We start from the raw sequence: 19,178 nt of genomic DNA, 5'->3' as shown, positions 1-19,178 counted from the left end.
TCCGGCGGCGCCGATTCGGTGGCCTTATAATACAAGCGATGAGGGCGCTACTTTTCAAGCGTCGTTTTGGCAAGCATTCCCAGTCTGTTCGCTTGCTCGTAAACGATCGTAAATTTCCAGCCAGGAATCGTATTTTTCTCTCACACCAAACCAGCCAGCAGTAAATAATCCACGATACGATACGGCCTCCGGAGCAGGCTGTCCGTTCGCTGGATATCGAAAAATGGCGGGCAGCCAGCTGAGCTGTGGTGACGCAGAAAAGCGACCGGCAAGTACAACGACCTCAGCGAACGAACCTGCCGCTGCCGCTGCAGCAGCCAGCAGCCAGCAGCCGTCCCGAGCTCGAAAACGAGAAACTTTCTACTAACCGGGACATGACATGGTACACGAGCAGCTTGCGCGAAACAAGCAGGCGAAGATGGGCTGCTGTACGGAGTACGCCTGTACTGGGCTGCAAGTAAAATAGCAGCAAATTGAAGGGACGCAGCGGGGAGACGGAGAGGACGCCGTCGTCCCGGCTGCCGGGAGGGCGGATCATTGCGGATTCGCAGCTGCAGGGGCCAGGGGACGAGACGAAGGGGCCCGTCAGCGTCAGGACGAATGATGCGTGTTGCATGCCCCTCAGGCCTCACCCTTTTAACAGCTGCATAATGCACGCAGGCAGGCAGGCAGGCGCCACCCACATGGCTGGCAGCCCGGCGGCGGCGGCGGTGGCCGATGATTGTGCATGCTGCGCGGGCCGCGCTCGATCCCATCCATCCCAATTCAACTCCCATGTGATGTGGATGAGCTTCTGCTTCCGTTCCACCAAACGAAACATGGATGCCAAGAGGCCAAGACAAGACTCTGCGAAACGAGTCGCTGGCCAAGGCTACCGTTAGGCTAATCCGGCAGAAATCACAGCTCACTCAACACATGCCGACCCCAGCCCCCAGCCGCGGTGCCTGCCGTACGCTTCTGCGCTCTGCGGCGTGGACGTGTGGTGTGGCCTGGCCTGGAGTCTCACAATATTATTACAATTACAGCAGCGCATTGCACATCTGCACTTCACCGTGTGCGTGGCGTGTTGGACGACGGACGACCCGAGCGCCTGTTCGCTTGATCTTTCGGTGGCTTATAAGACAACTGATGCTATTTTATTGTGAGAGAAAAATACGGTATCATGACGGATAAGCATGGCTGCACGTCGCCTTTGACCGTCCTGTGCACCGGGCGGATCCTCCCCTCCCCTCCGGCCTACCAACCGCTCGCTCGCCGCTTGCTTTGCTTTGCTTTTGCCGGAACGATGGGTGCTCGCACGTACGCGCTGCGGTGGACGGAACTCGTGTGCTCCGGACAGAAATCCCGCTCAGCCGGCGCTTGATTTGGCGGTGTTTTACAAGGGAAACGGGCCGACGACGCGCGGGAGGGTTCGTTGGGCGCCGAAAGGCGACTTGGCAGCCGCACCGGGCGCGCGCGGTCCCTCCAAGCGAACATGGTGAGGTCCGGTCCGGTCGGGTCGATGGAGCAGTAGCAGTAGCACGCATGTGTGTCAGTGTGTGTGGGTGCGCCCTTTGGATTGGATGGGAAAATATGAGTAGCGCGCGCGGTGGTAGCGACGGACGCAGGGACGGATTGCAACAAGCGAACGGCCGGCCCGGGCGTACAGGAACAAGCAAGCGACCAGAGGCCAGACGAGCCCCGGTCGCGGCGCCTCGGATTCCTTGAATTGACGCACCACCAGCAGGCCCCGGTTGCGGTCGCGTGAGCGGCCAAGGGAGAAGAAACTCTTCGCGTCGCCTTTGACCGTCCTGTGCACCGGGCGGATCCTCCCCTCCCATCCGGCCTCCGCGCGGCCTACCAACCGCTCGCTCGCCGCTTGCTTTGCTTTTTGCTTTTGCCGGAACGATGGGTGCTCACACGTACGCGCTGCGGTGGACGGAACTCGTGTGCTCCGGACAGAAATCCCGCCCAGCCGGCGCCTGATTTGGCGGTGTTTTACAAGGGAAACGGGCCGACGACGTGCGGGAGGGTTCGTTGGGCGCCGAAAGGCGAATTGGCAGCCGCACCGGGCGCGCACGGTCCCTCCCTCTCCTGACCCTCCCGGTCCGCGCGGGCGCCTCACCTGCCCCTGCTGCCTCCCCGCGCGTGACGTTCATAATTTCTCCGCGCGCGGGCCGCGGGGCGACGATTCATCACGCGACCAGCAAGGCGAGTGGCGCGGCGGTCTACGGGGGAAATGCAGCTAGCCGCGTACGAGGAGGCAGGCAGGCAGGCAGGCAAGGCGGCCTGCTATCCTCCACTCAACTCAAGCTATGTCTGTCTGCCTGGGCTGCTGCCGGCCAGCACTTCAGCGCACAAGAGTACCGCTCGGGGAGCTGAACAAGCTGAGTGAGGATGTGATTATGATAAATGATAAATCGAATTAGGAAAAGGATCAAAAGGTGATCACCATGGCTCAGCGTGGTTTAAAATGACCCATGACAGGTACTACTGTACGAGTCTGAAGTCACATATATACACATCTACTGACAAGCTCAACAACATAACACACCGTGTACGTGAGATGTCTGGTTAGGCGAGGTCACAAGCCTGATCCAGAATTCGAGTCACAATGCCCACCGCAACAGTGTTACCCTGAGATCGCAGGAACACCCGCCCAAGGGCCTTCAGCGTCGAGAATTCCTCCACACACACTTCTTTGTCCAGCTTCACCTGAAGGCAGAGAATAAATAAACATTGCCAACGATTATATTAGAGAATAAAATCCTCGAATTGAATAGTGAATACTTGTACGCTAGATTTCATGTGACTTCATCTTACTTCAACCACGGCGGTCTGCCTCGCGGTGAGCAAACGTGGCATTTTCTTTAAGGCCTTGCCAGTCTTCTGGTCCGACGACGACAGTATTTTAACCAACCTCGCAGACACCCTGGCGTGATGTATGTGCAGCTCAAACTAGAATATTTTGATGGAAACAACAGATGAGAAGATCGTATCACACTTATTATCCTTCACATGCTATTCATTTTGCTGTTCCACTAACCTGAAGGCCAACCAGTATTGGCATGGTGATTTCTAGAACCAGAATTTTCAGCTCCAAGTGAGAAGCGATGCACACAGCGAAATCTGGATGGCAAAGAACTCCACCTGACACAATGTGACCAGGGTCGATACCATGCAAACCAATGGCAACATTGTCCCCGGCTCTAGCCAAGCTGCAAGTAGAGGAATCCCGCTCAATGGTTCTTACTGTAGCTATATCTCCAGAAGGCATGACAAGAACCTGATAGCAGAATATTCATCATCAAAATAACATCTTCAGCAGCTTGTAAATATAAAACAAGAACAATGCAGATATTATAGCTAGCTTGGCCATGCAAACATATAAAGAAAATATGTTGTTTAGCAGGTAATTAGACATGACAGGAAAGCGACCAAACTGATAGCTACTCTGTAGTGTGATGCACGATCGTAAGCAAATCTTCTGCGCAACAAGAGGCAACTATACAAATCAACACTTCATACGTTGCCAAACATAACATCAGAATGGTACCTTAGAGCCAGTTCGGATCCCTCCAGACTCTATTTTACCACAAACAGCCACCTGACCCAGCGTGTGAGATGCAATAACATCACATATTGGAAGGCATAGTGGCCTTGAAACGTCACGATGAGGAGGAGATAATGAGTCAATGGCTTTCAGCAGACAATCTCCATTGTACCTGACATCAGGCATCAATAAATTGATGATCAACAGCCAAGTCTGGGGGAAAAAGTGATGTGCATAGAGGGCCATATTAGAACTATCTTACCATGATAGAAGACGAGAATCTGAAGAAGCTGTGACTAAATTTTCGTTTGCCATTGCACTCAAAGGAACCCAGGTGACTGAAGAGTCTTTGTACCCACATGACCGAAGAAAGGTACCAAGTTGCGATTTAATGGACTGGAACCGCTCCTTCGAATATTCCACCACATCCATCTTATTAACAGCAACTATCAAGTTCTCAACACCAAAGCTCCTAATAAGTTGTGAGTGTTCCTTTGTTTGACCAATTCCATTAACACCCATGCCAGCTTCAAATGAGCCTATAGATGCATCAACAACTAGGATGGCGGCATCAGCTTGTGTAGCACCAGATATCATATTAGGAACAAAATCCTTGTGACCAGGGGAATCAAGCAAAACCACACGGTATTTTTCGCTATTAAAATATGCTACAGCCACAGTCATTGTAATGCCACGCTCCCTCTCATCACTGCTCTCATCCATAGCCCAAGCATATGCAAACAACCCTTTCCCCTGTCAGAACAAGTATCACAAAAATATAAACAGCTAGAGATGCATAGAAGTACAGGCTGAGATGTGCTAGCAATCTGAATAACAGAACTGACCTTTTCTTTAGCTTCTTTCTCATATTTATGCATTTGTTTTTTTGAAATCAATCCCAGAGCATGTCGTAATCGACCACATAAAGTTGATTTCCCAGAATCGACATGACCAACCTAGCAAATCGTTTCGGTCAAACTTGAGCAGAACAAATCCATTATCTACATGTAGACAAATGAAAAAAGATATATGCAATTGTTGCTTACAATGCCAAGACTTAGCTGTTTACGGATTTCTTGATCTTCACTCTGGAGCATCCATGGTTCTGGCTTGTAGTGTGAAACAGAAGCTGCTTTCTTAATATTGGGTTTACTGTTCTTCGGTTTGCTCTCCAAACTCAAATGCTGTAGCTTAAGAGTTATATTTTGACTACTCGAAAGAACATTGCTACTAGTCCCACCAACTTCATCCAATTGTACTGATGCACTTGGGTCCATACTTGCACTGTTTTCAGTTAGAAGAACATCATTATCCATCATCTCCTTTCTGGTCACGTCAATAGAATCTTTAACTAGAACCTCTGTGTCAACTGGTATACATTTAAGTCAATATGGAACTATAGAAAGATATACATAACCAAAAACTGGAAGCTCAAACATAACATTCATTAGCACCATTTGAGCAATTTCTCAAGGGATCAAAAAACAAAGAGCCACAAGATTTGTCCATGGTTCATAATCATAAAGACAAATTTTGTCTTCTGTTTGATCAGAATCATTCTCCAATATAAACATGAAATTTATCAAATTCGGGTTAATTTGGAAGAAATTGATATGGCTTCACAAAATAATGAAAAAAATTGACAAAGAAAGGATCCACACATAAAATGTTACATGCATTTGAAGTAGTCTGATGTTCAACTGTAAATAGAGGGGGCGAGCATTGCAAAGAGTACCTTTTCTAAAGTTTCTGGATGATTTTAAGCCTGTAATGACCATGTCATCTGGAGATGGTGTATCAAACTTGAAAGGCACTGTCAATATCAACATAATGCAGTCACGTTCCAGTTCATTTTACTGTGAAAATAAATAAGCAAATGAAACAAAATATCAAGTGGGCAGTAAGAAAAGGTAAGAGGAGTGCCTGACCACACCCTACAAAACTACAATATATCCCCCCACCCCCCAAAAAAAAAGAGATTTATCCAAATTACAAGGGAACAGAACACGAGTTAGGCCTAGATAAAGCACATTCCATGAGCTGACATATTATAAGCTCATCTTGCAAATTTCTGTATAGAAATGTAGTTATGATAATTCAAATATCCAAACCCTCATAATAAAATTCTAAGACCCATTAGTCAGAGAGACCACTCGCATGCTCCCAATTTCCCGAGAGCTGGCTTAAGGTTATTATTACCAGAACATAAATCTGCAAGTTGATTGACATAGTTACTACCATATTGGCTTTACTCAACAAAGTCTTCTACTGCTAGTGCATACAGTGACTCTGTACAGTTAGCTAAACAAATATCTTATTAATGCTAATAACTAAAATAGGATAGTACACTTAGAGCAATAAGAGTTTGGATTATGTCGTTCAACAAAAAATCAGACAAAGTAAAGAACACCTCAATTTACTATGTAGCATACCTATGTTAATGTGGCACTTTTTGCGAGTCATGTATGTCTTATGTAGAGCATCCATGGTAGCTTGCTTATTCCCTGTGCCTGTTGTATTTCTACTGTCTTCAAAACCATCAGAGAGAACAATAGCCTTTGACTCTGTACTAGATGGTGTAAAAAGAGATCTTGCGAGTACGGATACTCCAGAATACTTGTGTCTGCATTTAGCTAGATTTCAGGAGGGAGAAGTAACTAAATTAAGATGCTAGACAGAATTAATTATATTGCATCACTGTAGTAGAATATAATATAAAACAATTGCTATATACCTCCATCTTCGGCTTCACTGATATTATTGAAATACAGTGAGAGATAACGAAGTACACCACATAGCTCACAAGATAAATTATCTGTAGTATTTACATGCATGCAAATGGAGCATTGCCACATCCCAGAAATTTTAAAGGGCTCCTCAAAACCAGATCTGTTATCTAGCACAGGAACAAACTAAAGAGTAGTTAGTGAATAGTTCTTGTGGTTCGAGAAAAACTTGGATCCACCATGTTGATTTAGCAAGTGAAAACTAATAACTTACCATCTCTTACGCCCAGTTTGCCAGCTTTACTATCTCTGTGATTGACACATCTGGCACATGTATCTTCCAGATTATCTGTTCATATCAATCAATCATGAGCCTTGAGGAAAAAGCATGAAACAAAAACCCTACCATAGTTGCTAAATGTGCAACAAAAATTGATGGTTGGAAACAGATCATCAGTAGACTGACAGTTCCCTCCAAAGCTAAATCAGCATTATATATATTACATAGAAAAGGAAAATTGATCAGATGATACACAGCCTGTCAATCTCTCAGACCAAACGTAGCATCCACTAAGGACACTTAGAGTGGGCGGTGGGCACTATCCAATAAGAGTATGAAGCCGATGAGGGAAGAAACGAGCAGAGGGACACACCTAGCCAGCATCAGAACTCCCGTCCCAGGTACCAAAACACCCCCAGAGCATACAGACTGCAGTAAATATGTTCGATTGCAAACTAAAGCAAAAAATCTAGATCACAAATCTCATATTCGTCGCTAACCATAATTCATGTGTTCGATTGCATACTGCAGCCCTAATCAAATTGAGCACAAATCGCAGATTCGTGACTAACCCCGATTCCTCGAACTCCATAACATACGCCCAGTGGTGCACTTGACATTGTGAATCAAAATAGACAGAAGCTGCAAGCTTCCCTCCACATTACATACAGGGGTGGATCCAGTACAAGTAGAGGACAAGTTTTTCAAAGAATCGAAGTCAATGTGTATAATAATAATACATGCTGGATCAGATCCGGATAGAATAGCTTACCTTAGAGTTTGGAGTGCTCGGTTTCGTACGGCTGGCAGGGAAGGGCGTACCAGGTGGGTGCTCGTCGCCGGCGAAGGACCCGACGAAGAGGGCGTCGCCGCTCGCCCCGTCGCCCACTGCAAGGAAAGAAGCTGGAGAGTAAACGATGAGGAAGCTAATGGGCCAGCCCGTATAGGCCAAGTAACGGGCCTACGGATATGAACAGCCCAACTCCAGGGAAATAATCAGCTCGTTTTCTTCTTCTTTTTTCGTTCTTCTCTTTTTTTTAAATTATATGTAATCTTTGTGGTTATTTTTTATATTTAATTCTTTGAGTATTTTTTTGCTATATATGTGGAGGTACAATAAAAAAACTCAATAATAATGTAAACCAGTTACCTAAATAATTTATGACAAACACAACTAAAAATTAACTAAATTTAAAATGAAAAATGACATCCAGTTTTATGTTTGGATTAGACATCAAAATATCTAAATAAAGGGTACATGCAAATAACTTAATTAACAAATGGAGGGCAGGATGCAAGATGCAGAGATACATTAGGGCAACCTCGCTTGCAGCGAACACATGTCAGGCATGGTTCACCTATCTCTTTGTGGCGGCTAACAAGTTTTATAAAACTTGCTTGGTCTAGTTCATTATATAAATTCAATGATAATAAAATTATGTTCACGTTGTAGAGTTTTCGAAAATAAAAGAAGAGCTTGATATCTAAATTCTTTGCCGAGCGAAAGGAAAAAAGAAAATTGCATCCTAACTTTTTTTTTAATAACAATAACGGGTCTAGCCGTGCTATTTGCGTTGTCGATCTTGCTAATTTGTTCTTAGAAAACATAAAAAATGTTATATCCATGAACGGAGGGATGAAGCATGTGCTGCTTAAATTTATGACTCTCTACTACTTTTTTTTTTATATAAACAACCGACAATTTATAACATAGAATACTATATGCATTGTGCTTCTTAGAAAAAAAATATACTTTTATCACTGAAACACCCAAAAACATTAGGGAACATCTAAAAATGTGCCCGAACAATCCAATACGTTATCGAAACAAAATAACATGGATATTTCAAAGAAACATTAAAAAATCCAATACGTTACTTTTTCGCGAGGAAAATCCAACTGGTTAGCAACGAAACAATCCAATAAGCGCGCGATCGAGACTCGGACTGGCGATGACCCAAGTGCAGAAGTGTCAGTCAACCTAGAGAGATAAAAAAGATACGATCAATATTTTTTGGTCTGACTTTTCAGCAAAAGCGAATAAGGCCACAGGAGCGAGCATCCGGCATCCGGCTACGCGCGGTGTGGCTGCGGTCAGCTGTCCGGACGCTCTTCTGTCCCTTTCGTCCATTTCCCCCACCCTGCCGTCAATCAAGTGCGTTTTGCACGCGTTGCAAGCAAACGCAAGCTCGTCGTCACCATCGATCCATGGCCTCATCTTTTTTGATGGACACGTACGTTTCCCCGGTGACCTGACGACCTGCTGACGGAGGCCGTCGCGCGACGCGCGAAGTCGCAAAGCGCACACTAGCAGGCCGAGGCAAAAAGAAAAGAAAAGGTGCGAGCACTTGGCCACGCCACGCGTGACAACGGAGCGGAAAGCAGGCGCCTGCCACACAACTCAACTTTGGCAAACAAATTCTTCGCCTAGAAGGAAGATTACTGCTGTTACCTCCGTTCCGTTCCAAAAGAATGTAACTGTACATGCAGCCAAAATTAATAACCTGTCATAAATTGGACTTGATTTATCAAAAAGCAATATTAGGATGCATGATTCGAAACTGGTAAGGTAAACTAAGAGCACATATTTATTTTATTGGCGAATCTGATACTGTTTATCTAGTTAAATTGAATAAATATTAGTATCTTTTTTATAAATTTATTTACATTTTTTGGCTTAGCGCTATTCTAGAGTTATATAATTTTTTTTGCCGAGACCGGAGGAATAGCACAGTACCATGCGGCAACAACGTGTGATCCCCACCCCCGGTGGCACCGGCGACCTCGCCGCGTCGGCACGTTCCAACGTCCAGGCTCCAGCCTCCTCGGCACGTTCTCCAACTCCCAGCCTCCAGCCCGAATGCCCGATCGATCAGATCAATCATGCGAGAAACCAGAGGAGAATCTGGGCGCGCGGGCCGGGGGCTAATCACGGCAGGACCGCGGCGTCAACGTCAACGTCAACGTCAAGCTGGGCAGCTGAGTCGCGAGCGGACACCCAGCACGGCAGGCAGCACTAAGCAAGCTGGGCAGCTGGCTAGCTAGCGCGTCAACGTCAGAGCCGCATCGCCTTCGCCGCACCACCATCCACCACCTCGCTAAGCTAACCCGCTGCTTTCCAGTTTCCATCCATCGCCTGTTGTTCGGCCTAATCCCATCCCATCCTCTCTTTAGTACCTTTGTCTCTGTGCCGACGACGGTGGAAAAGGAAAGCGAGTGAGCCCGGCCAGTCTCCGGCGGCGAGAAATAGCTAAATCCTCCTGAAGCTAGCTAGCTAGCTCGATCGGCCGGTCCGGCGAGATCATGGCGTCCATCATCGTCATCGCCGTCGTGCTCGTCCTGGACGTCCTCGCCTTCGTGCTCGCCATCGGCGCCGAGCGCCGCCGGAGCTACGTACGTGAGCAGCTCAGCTCTATTCGCTCGCTTGATATATAACCTGCTGCCTTGTTTCTTTCGATTCATTCGATTCGCGACCCGATGGATCGTGCACGCACGAACGCGCAGGCCTACGTGAACGTGGACTCGGCCGGGCGGGCCTACTGCGTGTACAGCTCCGACGCGTCCACGGCGTACGGCGTCAGCGCGCTGCTGCTGCTGCTGGCCGCGCAGGCCGTGGCCATGGTCGCCACCCGCTGCTTCTGCTGCGGCCGCGCGCTCTCGCCGGGCCGCCGCCGGGCATGGTCCGGCATCTGCTTCATCGTCTGCTGGTAACATCCCTCCTCATCAGCTAACTAATCCAATTTCTTTACCGCTGCATGCGCTTTGGTTTAATCAGATCACCAGCACCCGAAATAATACATCGATCACGATCGCTGTGCAATTAGCCCCCTCTGGAATCTGGGTTCTTGCGGTCGTACACGGCCAGCTAGCTGATCTCAGCTCGTCACTCTGGCAGTTCACCTAATCACCTGTGTGAGCTTCCAGCTTGCAGTCTGGTGTAGAGTAGATTGATACGGACTACCTGGCCCTCTAGGTTGTGCTGTGTTGTGTACTCCTGCAAGTCAGTTCATCAAGATCACCTGTCAAGCCAACCACGGCTGTCCTGTGCTCAAATCTTAGCAAAAGATGGACCAGAATGACAAGAGCGAGATTAGGCTTAGCTATTCAGACTTAGCCACTGAACACAAGCGCGGGGAGACTGCAAATAAATTGCTTTTCAGCAGGAGGGTGAAAATTAGCACCCTTTAGCTTGTTTAGCATGAGGGCTAAACTAATTGTTAGCCCTGACATCCCACCCCAGAAACTGATTGAACCACGGAAGAACACACACAGTTCTGTACCAGTAGCAGAAGCAGAACAGACTAGTTGAAGTGTTGTAGTTGACAGACAGGCTCGAACGATTGACCTTCTGAATGTGCTCCTCTGTCTCTGTCTCTGTCTCTGTTTGTGATCGAGTGCAGGGTGACGTTCGTGATCGCGGAGCTGTGCCTGCTGGCGGGGTCGGTCCGGAACGCCTACCACACCAAGTACACCTCGCTGTTCAGCAAGGACCCGCCCCGGTGCGCCATGCTGCGGAAGGGCGTCTTCGCCGCCGGCGCCGCCTTCACCTTCCTCACCGCGCTCTTCACCGAGCTGCACTACCTCTTCTACGCCAGGGCGCGCGACGCCGCCGACGTGCCCCCGCCCATCGTCGGCGGCATCGGCATGACCCGCATGTGATCCTGCGATTACTTTTGCGGCTGCGGTCGTGATCGCGGTGATCGGCGGTGCAGGGCTGCAGGCAGCCGCGCCTGTTCCGTTGTGGAGCCGTGCTTGAGTGCTTGCTTGTACCTGTGCTCGCTCGTTCCTTGCATTCCACGGGACCTTGACTGGACTGAAAAGCGTGTGATAGTACTCTGAGCTGCTGCGTGCTGGTAGCTGTGAATTCGTCCTCTGTAATTCTGTCAGGAACACAACATAGTACATTAGTCATCAGCATTCAGCGTAGGACCATGTTTAGTTCCACTAAATTTCCAACTTTGACACTATGAAAAAAAAAAATTCCCCGTCACATCAAACTTGTGGTACATGTATGAAGTACTAAATGTTGACGAAATCAAAAACTAATTGCACAGTTTGGTTGTACTTTGCGAGACGATTGTTTTGAGCCTAATTAGTCAACGATAGGACTATTATTACCAAATAAAAATAAAACGCTACTATGAGCTACAGCGTAGCTACAGTAAATCGGTCGGCGCAGATTACGAAGAACTAAACGCGGCCCAGAGTGAGTTAAGGCCTTCTTTAGTTCCTCGGAAAGCTCTATGTCCCATCAAATGTTTGACACATATATATAGTATTAAATATATGCTAAAAAATAATTAATTGTACAGTTTACGACTAATTTGCGAGATGAATCTTTTAAGTCTATGATTTGACAACGTGGTGCTACAGTACACATGTGCTAATGACGGGTGAATTAGACTTAATAAATTCGTCTCGCGGATTATTGACGGATTCTGTAATTTGTTTTTTTATTAGTATCCGAACATCCCATGTAACACCTTCACGTGACACCCGATATGATATTACAAAACTTTACAACCTGGATTTAAATGAGCCCTAATTTTTTTGTGTTGTACATTCACAAGAAATCATCAGACATTAAAGAATCCAAATAAGAGCCCTACATATAAACAAGCTGATGTGGCTGATGTGGATTCTTTAATTAATTAATTAAATTAATACCAGGTACTATGGGCCATGGGTCCTGAAAATTTCACATTTAGGCTACAATAATAATATGGTGAGGACGTCCGTCCGTCCAGACGCACCTCCCTGAGCCTATGGAGCCCTCATGGCTCGTCTAAAGAAAAATGAACGAATGCATTTCTCTTCCTCCCAGCCGCCCCCGCTCCTCTCCATCACATGCGCCCGCTCCTCTTCATCGCATGCACCGCTCGCTCCTTCCGTGGCCGGCAGCGGCCGGCTACTCTCCATCGCGTGCGCCGCCCGCTCCCTCCATGGCCGGCTGCAGCGCTCTCACCCACCCCTGCAGCTCGTTCCCCCACCATGGCGTCCCCCCCCCACTAAGAGCCCCCAACGCTCGCAGATCCGGCGGCCCTCTCCCCCACACCGGCGGGATCCATGGAGCACGAGCGAGATCTTTTGGAGATGGCGTGGCCGTGTTGTAGGGAGTCGGTGGCTCTCCCCCACCCGAGCATGACGCCCTCGTCGTCCCTAGCGGCGCCCTCTCTCACCCCGTCGGCCATGGCGCTCCCCACTCCAGTCTCTCTCTCTCCCCCTATGTTGTAATTGTATATTTCAGTTGTTTCAGACGTCCCAGAGGTATGTTACAATTGAATCTTATAGATGTTGCAAAGGTAGATCGGGAGATATTGCACATGTTGTATATGTTATAAGTGTTTCAGAAGCATGTTGCAGGAGTATGTTTTGAGTGTTTTAAATGTTTCAGAAGCATGTTTCATCTGTGTTTTCCAGATGCATGTTGCATTTGTGTTTATCTGGATGTTGCATGTATTTTTCGGATGTTGCGTTTGGTTGCAATCGTTTCAAGTGTGTTTCAGGTGTTTTTATCAAGTGTTTTATAAGCATGTTTCAAGTGTTTCAACCGCCTTCAAACGTATGTTGCAACCGTTGTATTTCTGATGCTTCAAAAGTAGATCGGGTGTTGCATCTCTCCTTCTTCCACCATCTGCTGCATCGTTCCGAATCGAACTCGTCCGCCCTTCCTCTCTTGTCGCTTGGGTGGCGCGGGCCCCGCGTGCAGTGCGAAACGGGCGTGGCGCTCCATGGCGCTGTAGAGGGGGCACGACGGGAGGCTTGCAAAGGGAGCGCGGTGGCGGGATGGGGTGTGGAGGAGGTAGGCCGCGGATGGAGACGCGCGCATACATGCTGATGTTGTTTATGTATGCGGGTGCCGGAGCGTCGGGACACGTCCTGGTGCTTGACATCAAGCGCTAGGCATACCGTTCGGGCTATGATGTTCGTCATGCCACGCCGCGATAGAGTTGTTCGAGTGCATGCTCGCACGCAGCCGACTACGGGCAACAAGTCGCAGGGCATTGCGCTAATTGCACGCAACGCAGGACAGAGCCCCAAGCATTTTTTTTCTGGTTCGCGGTGTCGAGGGATCAGAAACGTGGTTGGTGGCACCGGCACCGGTCGTCGTCGTCACCGCCATCTAGTATATGATGAATTTCATGCTCGCTGGCGCGCTCGATCTCTGTTGTGTGTCCCCCCTGCTGCAAGCCTACAAGGGCGTGTCCCAGTGCGGTCCGGCAAAAGGGCGATCGAGGCCCGTGTCTAGGCCGGTGAGGAGAGCGCTACCGCGCGACTTGCTGCTACCTAGGCGGCACCTAGCCAGGCAGCATATGCGCATGCATGTCTGACAGCCGACAACAGCGGCGGCGCCGACTGCAGCCTGATTAGACCGTCGGCGCCGAGGGAGCGTGCCTTCATTCCGTCCCTGCTGGCGCCCTGACTCATAGCTTGTTCGTTTCGTTGTAAACGATCGTGGATTATTTATTGCTGGCTAGTTTGATTGGTTTAATGTTAAAGAAAAATATTGCCCTAGCTTATAATCCACGATCATATATGATAGTATAAACCCAGCCGAACATGCTGTCAGTTCTTGCTGACCGGAACAACCACACGGCAGTTGTGGTGTGCTGTGCTGGCTTTGGTCCTTGACCGGCCGTGCTCATCGGTCAAACTCATGACACGTTCAACATGAGTTTAACAATTTTACCTCACAGCACTTCTCTTCTAATCATCAAAATCTTTACGTTTCAACAGGTGACCACCAAGACACGTTAAACATGTGCACATCGCATGCAAGAGACATAGACTCTGTGCGCTTGTCTTATGAGTTGTACTATTACAACAAATGAACAATATTTTTTTCACAGTAAACCAGCGAACAATACTTTCAACCGTAGTTTTTCAGCAAACCGAACATGACCATATTGCACGCACCCAAGAAGCCAGATCGATGAAGCGACAAGGCTCGAGCCGACGTTGCTAGCTACGGATCAGAGTAGCTAGGTAAACGTAGGTCCGAAATTATGACAAGCAACATGCGTATGTGACCCACTGACCCTAATCCCTCTTATCACTGACCAATGACCAGTCACCAGTGACAGTGAGTGAGTGACTGACCAAACTAGGTCCCATTCGGCTTACCCAGAAACTGGCTTGTTCAGTTTTTTTTAGCCAGAATAGTATTTTTCTCTCACAACAATTCAGCCAGAACAGTGTTTTTCAGTCAGTTTCAGCTAAAATTCAGCAAGCCGAACGAGGCCCCAGTCTTTTGGCCTAACAAACCATTGAGAAAGGGCGTGGCTAGTGCACAGACCGTCCGTCCGGATGTACATTCGTGCAGCCCATCTCCGTCCACCTTCATCCTGACCCTATCCGTCCTCGTCCCGCTCCACGCGCGCACTTCGCTCGTCGATCGTCTCTGACCCCCTCCTCTCTCTCCATCCGGGCAGCACTCAGTAGCTAGGATAAGTAGCTCAAGACAGCACACCCCTAGTGCACCCTGACCGTAGCACCACTGTCTGTCAGCCCCCAGCACCTAGTCTGTCGGCCCCTAGCGCGCCGCGCGCCCAGTCCGCTCGCCCCCGGTAGTGCAACATAAAACTCTTGCAACATGGAAACATTTGAATGAAATATATGTTTAAAAGTGATGAAACATTTGAAACATGGACTTGCAACATGTGTGTGAAACACACGAAACATCCAGATTTTCAACTTGCACCGTGAAACCACTTGCTGCAACATAAGACTGGAATAGCTAAAACATTTGGAACATATTGTTGCAATATATGTGTGAAATATATGCAACATCCAGATAAAAAAAGATAATATACGTCTGTAAACAAATAAAACATTTTGAACAAACACTTGCATCGTGCCTCTAAAACCTTTGCAACATATGCAACATCTCCCAATCTACTTTTGCAACATCAAAATAAAATAATTGCAATATACATTTGAAATGTCTGAAACACTTGAAACATACATATGCAACATAGGGGAGGGTAGGCTCTGGGTAGTCAATTTTGGCCATCGGGGTGGGAGCTGGTGGCGAGCCACGGCGTGCGAGCACCTCCAACACCAATCACGCTTGTGGGTGCCCTTGGCTCGACCGGGGAAGGCAAGAGGCACCACAGCACGTGTGCCCCAATGGCCATGGTGGGGTCAGTGGTGCACCCAACTGCGATGGACGACTAACGAATGGCAAGGGAGCAAGCGACGCAAGTGACTGCCATGTAGGTGAGCGGGGCGATCGGTGATGGGGGGAAGGGCACGCCGCAACGATGTTTTACCGAGGTATCAGAGAGTCGCCACTCCCCACTAGTCCTCGTTGGAGCACCCGCACAAGGGTGTAGCTCCCCCTTGATCCGCGCAAGGATCAAGTGCTCTCTATAGGTTGATTCTTCGACACTCCATCGAGGTGAATCACCCACAACAGCTCATAACTTGAGTTGGGTCATTGAAAGGTCCTTGTTTGGTTTTGGTAATTGAGTGACAACTTAGGTGGACTAATTGTGTTTATGTGAGATACACAGGTGATTAGTCCACAGGTACATGTGTGTGAGCAACATACGCCATGAAGGTGAAAATGGCTTGGAGATGTTGCAAAGCTCACACATGTGATGATGAAGGAGCTTAAATGCACATGAGACATGACATTGAGTCATGTGATCAAGGTGGAGAAGATCAAGACAAGACTTGGCTTGATGGACCGGTTGCAAGCGTGAAGGGCAAGTCGAAGGCTTTAGAGTGATGGACCACGTGGCGGTGAAGCTTGAGCAAGACTTGGCGCCGATGGACGATGGCAACGGCGAAGAGCAAGTAGAGTCAAGATCGATGAACCAATATGATCATATGATGATATGAAGTGGATCATATCATTGTTGATCGGGTTGGTGCATGTGTTGCATCAACATTGGAGGAGATAGAATGGAATGCGCAAGGCAAAGGTATAACCTAGGGCATTTTATTTCACCGGTCATAGGTGTGTAGAGAAGTTTATGACTGGGTTTAGGATAGATGGCCGTACTATCAAGAGGGACAAACTTGTTTGCATATCGGTCATCTAGTGCCACTCGAGTGATCTAACTTTGTATTGTCGCTAGGATCGAGTGGCGTGGCAAGTTGAGTGGCTAACATCTTTTGGGAAATGATTGTAAAAATGCTAACACACATACACATGGTGGTGTACACTTGATGGTGTTGGCATATTTATAAAGGTGGTGGTGTTTGCAGGGGTGAGATGGGTTTGGGTCCCTCTCTCCCTCCCGCCGAGCTTGCGAGGCGGGATTCGACGCTTTCGGGAAAATGGAATGTCTATTTTCTATTGCGCCGGATGCAAATTCTTGTGGTTAGCACACTTGAGCAAAGGTGAAGAGAATGGAGAAGATGCTGGCGTCGGTCAACTAACCGGACACTGGATCTGAATGCACCGGACGCTGGCAGGCTGCGTCCGGTCGCACTGACATGGAGTGTAGCAGTAGCTGGAGAGTGACCGGACGCTGGCTGCGTCCGATCGTGTTCGACCGGACGCGTCCGGTCATGCTCGGGAGCTTACTGGAAACGACCGGACGCTGAGGGTCCAGCGTCTGGTCAGTTGAAGCTGCTGCGTCCGGTCAGGTCAAGTGACCGTTGGAACCGGGACATGTGGTCGTCTACGAGTGACCGGACGCTAGGGTCCAGCGTCCGGTCAACTCGACCGGAGCGTCCGGTCGGCCCGACCGTTGCCCAGTGAAGGGGTAACGGCTAGTTTAGCCCTTGGGGCTATAAATAGAAGTGGCCTTCGGCCATGGCTGGTGTGGAGCACCTCAAGGGACTTAGTGTCCATGCTTGTGAGTACTTGGGAGCCCTCCATCACACATATACTTGATAATGATCATTCGATTGTGTGAGTGAGCGATTCTAGTGCGATTGCATCGTGAGGTTGCATCGAGTGGCACTAGGTGATCGAGTTGCAAGCCGGTGGTGCTTGTTACTCTTGGAGGTTGCCACCTCCTAGATGGCTTGGTGGTGGTCTCCGTCGAAGCGCGCAAGAAGCTTGTGCGGCGCTCCGGAGAAGTGCTTGTGAGGGGCATTGTGCTCGCCCCGTAGGAGCCGCGAAGAGCAACTCTAGTAAAGCGTGTCATTGAGCTACCCTCACTCAAGGGGTAGGTTCTTGCGGCGCCCGACGTGCGGGCTTAGTGGGTGATGCTAATTAGCCGCTGAACCACCAAGTGAGCGGTCGACACAACGGGGACTAGCGTGTTGGCAAACACGTGAACCTCGGGAGAAAAATCATCGTGTCAACCTTATTCTTCCCGTTGGTTTGCATTCCCGTTACACAAGCTTGCAATTACTTTTATACATATTAAGCTTGTGTAGTTGCTCTTGTAACTAGATAGCTTGTGTAGCTTGCTAATTACCTTCTTGCTTGTGTAGCATAGAAGTAGCTCCCTTGCATGGCTAATTTGGTTTTAGTAACCTTGTTAGTCACATTGCTTAGTTTGTGTAGCTAAGTATTTGCGCTCTCTAATTAGGCATTGGTTGCCTTGTTATTGAGCATTGCTAGTGAGCTTAGTTAGCTTGGTGCTTTTGCTTACTAGCATGTGTAGGAGCTCCCTTGTCACTTAAAGTACAAGTGGCATAGGTTTGTGTAACCTTGCTTCTAGAATTGTTTAGGAGAGCTCTAGCTAGCCCGGCACCTTTATTGCTTAATTGTTATCTTTGCAAGGTGCTAGTGAACATATATAGTGGGGTGTAGTCTTGGCTAGACCGTTAGTTTAAATTCCGCATTTGTACCGGTTAGCCGACGCGATTAAGTTTTAGAAAAGACTATTCACCCCCCCTCTAGTCGCTATCTCGACCCTTTAGTCATCCACAAGCTCCGCCGGATGATCAACAAACTCCCAATCGCCACCAAGTCATCTAGGTGATGGCGATCACCAAGAGTAACAAGCACAAACTCTCACTTGACCATGACAAGCCTAATGAGAAGGGTGGATGCATACTTTGCTACTCTTGCTTTCACTAATGAGACCTCTCTCTTAGATTCTCAAATCTCAATCACCTCACTAGGACCTTGCTCTTCTTGGCACTCTCAAGGGTGTTTCTCAGCTGTTGAAATGAGCAAAAGTGATCCCTCAAGTGAATAGAGGAAGTATTTATACACCCTCATTCAAAACAAACCGTTATGTGCCACTGTAGGGTGACTGGACGCTCCGGTCAGTTCTCCCTGCCACCGAGCAGTTAAGTTGTGATCGCACACTAACTAGCGTCCGATCAGCACTGTCCGGACATGTCCGGTCACTAAAACTGCCCTCTAGAACCTTACTGATGTAGACCAGACTCTGGAACCCAGCGTCCGGTCACTTTGCTGCTCAGCATCCGGTCAGCACTGACCGAACACGTCCGATCAGGATTCCCCCTCTCTGGGACGTTACTGGAGTTGACCGGACTCTGGCACCCAGCGTCCGATCACATTTCACTCAGCGTCCAGTCGCATCCAGATGACTTCACCTTGATCAAATGAACTGACCGAACTCTGTGTCAGCATCCGGTCACACCGGAACCAGCGTCCGGTCAATATTTGACCCTCAATTCACTTCTAACTCGCAATCATATATGAATGAAGTTTGCTCCAATTGATCTTAGGGCTATTTAGGAGCTACCTAGTGCTAGATTT

General features: G+C 48.4%; 2 protein-coding genes across 6 annotated transcripts; one reads left to right on the top strand and one right to left on the bottom strand.

Annotated features, from left to right (window-relative positions):
- Positions 1–2,388: 2,388 nt before the first annotated feature.
- On the bottom strand, positions 2,389–7,476 carry LOC136494222 (uncharacterized). 5 transcript variants are annotated; one of them, XM_066490394.1, is made up of 12 exons: positions 7,361–7,476; positions 6,533–6,607; positions 6,267–6,428; positions 5,965–6,165; positions 5,268–5,345; positions 4,579–4,901; positions 4,378–4,488; positions 3,795–4,285; positions 3,536–3,704; positions 3,026–3,265; positions 2,803–2,937; positions 2,389–2,694 (listed from the first exon to the last, which is right to left on the bottom strand). In XM_066490394.1, the coding sequence occupies exons 3-12, from the start codon at positions 6,385–6,387 to the stop codon at positions 2,554–2,556; spliced, it is 2,010 nt and encodes a 669-aa protein (XP_066346491.1). In that variant the 5' UTR covers positions 6,388–6,428; positions 6,533–6,607; positions 7,361–7,476; the 3' UTR covers positions 2,389–2,553. The 5 variants fall into 5 exon arrangements, with proteins under 5 accessions (XP_066346491.1, XP_066346487.1, XP_066346488.1 ...); XM_066490390.1 differs by having other exon boundaries at positions 6,267–6,444; positions 7,311–7,467; XM_066490391.1 differs by having other exon boundaries at positions 4,579–4,892; positions 6,267–6,444; positions 7,311–7,467.
- Positions 7,477–9,618: 2,142 nt separating this feature from the next.
- LOC136494221 (uncharacterized) lies at positions 9,619–11,377 on the top strand. The gene is made up of 3 exons (XM_066490389.1): positions 9,619–9,931; positions 10,043–10,245; positions 10,939–11,377. The coding sequence occupies exons 1-3, from the start codon at positions 9,842–9,844 to the stop codon at positions 11,195–11,197; spliced, it is 552 nt and encodes a 183-aa protein (XP_066346486.1). The 5' UTR covers positions 9,619–9,841; the 3' UTR covers positions 11,198–11,377.
- Positions 11,378–19,178: the final 7,801 nt, after the last annotated feature.

Source organism: Miscanthus floridulus, chromosome 11 (genome assembly GCF_019320115.1).
Source record: "Miscanthus floridulus cultivar M001 chromosome 11, ASM1932011v1, whole genome shotgun sequence".
In the NCBI taxonomy this organism is placed as follows: domain Eukaryota; kingdom Viridiplantae; phylum Streptophyta; class Magnoliopsida; order Poales; family Poaceae; genus Miscanthus; species Miscanthus floridulus.
The sequence above is the reverse complement of the archived record's forward strand: the minus strand, read 5'-3'. Positions and strand labels throughout refer to the sequence as shown.